The 3988-nt window shown below is 38.2% G+C and overlaps 1 protein-coding gene and 1 long non-coding RNA gene across 2 annotated transcripts; both read right to left on the reverse strand.

Moving 5' to 3' along the window:
• Positions 1–481: 481 nt before the first annotated feature.
• LOC136227393 (uncharacterized) lies at positions 482–3732 on the reverse strand. The gene is made up of 4 exons (XR_010688039.1): positions 3485–3732; positions 3189–3326; positions 2912–3075; positions 482–614 (listed from the first exon to the last, which is right to left on the reverse strand). It is a non-coding gene; the product is annotated as an uncharacterized lncRNA (long non-coding RNA).
• On the reverse strand, positions 673–2905 carry LOC136227392 (vegetative cell wall protein gp1-like). The gene has a single exon (XM_066016043.1). The coding sequence runs from the start codon at positions 2870–2872 to the stop codon at positions 956–958; it is 1917 nt and encodes a 638-aa protein (XP_065872115.1). The 5' UTR covers positions 2873–2905; the 3' UTR covers positions 673–955.
• Positions 3733–3988: the final 256 nt, after the last annotated feature.

Consider the following 3988-nt stretch of genomic DNA (forward strand, 5'->3'; position numbering starts at 1 on the left):
AATCGTAAAGAGTCCTAATTATGTGTTTAATTGTTAGATTAGGATTAGATTATTATTAATTCTTAAGATTATTAAAAAAAATTGGGTGTGAATTGTTAATTTCTAAATAAGTTAAGGACTTGATTGGTGATTTTAATAGTTTAGGGACCTAATTGATTTTTAAAATATAGTTTAAGGGCTAATATGAGCTTTATGCCAATTATATATTCTTTCATTGTGCAGAAGCAGAACATAATCTTATCACACGTCAAAAAAACTAATCAATAACTATATATATAAACTAGGTTACTGATTGAAATTTACATAATTTTTTTTTTTTGCGATAAAAATTTACATAATTGGTTGGCTAATTTTGTAAGTGCATATAAATGTCTTGAAATTGCAAAGAACAAGTGTTTGAATGAGCCTAAAACAAACAGCAACCAAATAAATACCAATAAGCCCCTCCCAACACTGCATAAAGACCCCCTCCCAACACTGCATCAAGCCTCATTTTTCTGCTTGGTAAGATCACAAGCCCCCAAATCACAACCCAGCTACAAGAAACCGTAGTGTCTCCAACAGATGGATCCTTTTCTATCACAACTGAAGATGGAAAATTCTGCCATGTTGAGCTGACAATTGATAAACCCAGACCAAATAGAATGTTGAAAATTGATAAACAGTAGTGTAAAACAACAATCAAAAGTTATATTAAAAGTTTTAAACAGTAATGTAAAAACAAACCCAGTTCAATAAAATAACTGCTAAATCAGAAAATAAAAAAAAAAACTAATTACATTATGGCATGGTCTGAATAAAGTTAAAGATATTGCTATATTTGCGTTGAAGAATTGCAGTTTTTTGCTCCAAACCTTCAGCTTGTGTTTCCAACATTTCATTTTGTCTTCCAAGACTTGTAATTTCTAGACCCAGGCTTCTATTTTCTTCTAGCAGCCTTCTATTTTCATCCAAATCAGCTCGTTCTTCCAAATTTCCAATTAGTTCTTTCAACATTGCAGTTTGGCTTTCCTTCCATCAGCTTTTTATTTTCTTCTATCACCCTTGTAATTTCTGCCAGCCTTGTAATTTCTAGTCCGAGCCTTGTAATTGTTTCTCCTACACTTTTATTTTCTCCTCCTACTGCATTCGGTTGTTGTTCATTCATAGAATTAATTCGCTGAAGTTCTCTCAAGAAAACAACGTGTCTCCATTGGTGGTAACTGTTCAAAGCAAATATGACAGCTCCAAAGGAAATTCCACATAAATAACCAACTGTGCCTCCCATAGTCACACCAATAGAAATAACTACTTGGCCAGCAGCAATGGTCACACCGAAATTGGGATTGCCCATGCATTTAGACATGCAATGGGAATAAAGTGCAAAAAGGAAAAGACACAGCATTAAGTAATAATCCAACACAGAACCTAAGTATTTTAGGAAAAATGAAGATCCAACGCTTAGGGATATTTCAATCACCAACACAACAGAAATTATAACCCCAGATGTCTCAGCTTCATAATTCAGTTTTCTCTGGACATCTTTAGATTTAAAGATATAAAAACTTACCCAAATCCAAAAGAAGTTTATAATAACAGCAATTAATAGAACAGCTGTTTGTGTTGTTGATTTCTCAAACTGAATTATTTCAGCCTTAAGAATGAACAATAAACTCCAGGCAATATTAAAAATAATAGAACCAACACAATATGCAGCACACCAAATGTCAGCAGTTGATGAAAAAAAAACTTGAGGCCATTGAGGAAGATGAGCTGCTTGAGAAGGAGAGCCAAATGATGGCATTGAAAGAGAAGAAGAAGAAAGTGGTGGTGGAGCTGCTTGAGGTGGGGGTGTTGGTGTAGTAGTAGAAGGAGAGCCAGATGATGGCATTGAAGGAGAAGAAAAAGAAGAAAGTGGTGGTGGTGGAGCTGCTTGAGGTGGGGGTGTTGGTGTAGTAGTAGAAGGAGAGCCAGGTGGTGGTGCAGCTGAAGGACAGACAGATGAGCCAAATGATGGCATTGAAGGAAAAGAAGAAGAAGAAAGTGGTGGTGGTGGTGGATCTGCTTGAGGTGTGGGTGTAGTAGTAGAAGGAGAGCCAGATGATGGCATTGAAGGAGAAGAAGAAGAAGAAGAAAGTGGTGGTTGTGGAGCTGCTTGAGGTATGGGTGCTGATGTAGTAGTAGAAGGAGAGCCAGATGATGGCATTGAAGGAGAAGAAGAAGAAAGTGGTGGTGGAGCTGAAGGAGGGCCAAATGAGCCAAATGATAGCATTGAAGGAGAAAAAGAAGAAAGTGGTGGTTGTGGAGCTGCTTGAGATGTGGGTGTTGGTGTAGTAGTAGAAGGAGAGCCAGATGATGGTATTGAAGATGATGGTATTGAAGGAGAAGAAGAAGAAGAAAGTGGTGGTGGTGGAGCTGAAGGAGGGCCAAATGAGCCAAATGATAGCATTGAACGAGAAAAAGAAGAAGAAAGTAGTGGCTGTGGAGCTGCTTGAGGTGTGGGTGTAGTAGTAGAAGGAGAGCCAGATGATGGCATTGAAGGAGAAGAAGAAGAAAGTGGTGGTTGTGGAGCTGCTTGAGGTGGAGGTGTGGGTGTAGTAGTAGAAGGAGAGCCAGATGATGGCATTGAAGGAGAAGAAGAAGAAGAAGAAGAAGAAAGTGGTGGTGGTGGAGCTGAAGGAGAGCCAAATGATGGCATTGAAGGAGAAGGAGAAGGAGAAGAAAGTGGTGGTGGTGAAAAAGGAGGAGGAGAAGAAAGAAAGAGAAGAGAAGGAGAGCCAAATGAGCCAAAAATGACCTTGACCGTTACACACCCACTCATTCTCGTAACTATACCACAAAGGTAAAAAAATAATAAAAGAAAAACAAAAGGACTGAAATGATAATTTGTCATTCAAAATTATTAAATTAAAAAATTAAATTAAAAACTTACCTCTATCTCTCTTCTCCAACTTCCGGCGGCAGCAACGGCAGCGGAATCCCCCCTCACCGGCAGCGACGAACGCCGGCAGCAGGTTCAACGGCGCCGGCAGCAATCTCTCCACTCGCACACAGGAGCAAATCGCGAAAAAGTTGGTGTGGAGGCCAAATATTTTGCTGCAAGGTTTAAGGGCAATTAAGTGATTTCCCCAAATTTTAAAAAACCCTAACATACACCTAAAACTACAACGTTTTGCTTATGACATTTAAAAAAAGAAAATTGAAATTACACAGATGGAGGCTCCATCTTCTACATCGGCATGGCTAGGGGCTCCCAGCCATGGCGGTTTCTGTTCGAACCAGGGGCGAAATACCCCTACTGTGGGGTTTTCCGGAGGGCCGGAGGGTCGGTAAACTACAGTACAAACCTGTAGAAAATGAAATCAACAAACTAAGTATATTAAAATGAAATCAACAAACCCAACAGCAAACATCTTTCTTCTACTTAATTAAAAACTTTCAACATATACAGTAAAGTAGAAATCACAAACCATTCCTCAAAAAAAAAAAAAAAATGTCCACAAACCTGTGAAGCGGTGTAGGAGTAGCCGTGCAGTAGGAGAAATTTCCACGAACCGATCGGAGGCTTTGAGGCGGCGCTGGAAGCAAGGTATTCAGGCGGCGGAATCAAGGATTTCAGGCGGAGGAAGCAAGGAGGGTGGCGGCAATGGGGAAGATGAAACAGGGGCTGGGTAATCGATTTGAGATCTTAGGGTTCTGTTCTTTTTTAGGTAGAGTCTTAGGGTTCTGTTCTGTCAAACGTTTTGTATATTTTGGGTTTTGTTAAAAAAAATTTATTAATTTTTTAGGCAAATAAAATATTTTAAATTAAAAAAAATAATAATAAAAATATATCTTAGGGTTCTGTTCTGGCAGATATTTATGATTTGAAATATCATAACTACCTTTTCTTTTCTTTTTTATTTTTTTATTTTTTTATTGTAATTTGCAATTATTTAAGATAGAATTTAGAGGGATGCTGAATTCTGTTGAAATTAGAGCTTTAACTTGCAATTATTTCGTCCGAGTA

This window comes from Euphorbia lathyris, chromosome 4, assembly GCF_963576675.1.
Source record: "Euphorbia lathyris chromosome 4, ddEupLath1.1, whole genome shotgun sequence".
Classification (NCBI taxonomy): Eukaryota; Viridiplantae; Streptophyta; class Magnoliopsida; order Malpighiales; family Euphorbiaceae; genus Euphorbia; species Euphorbia lathyris.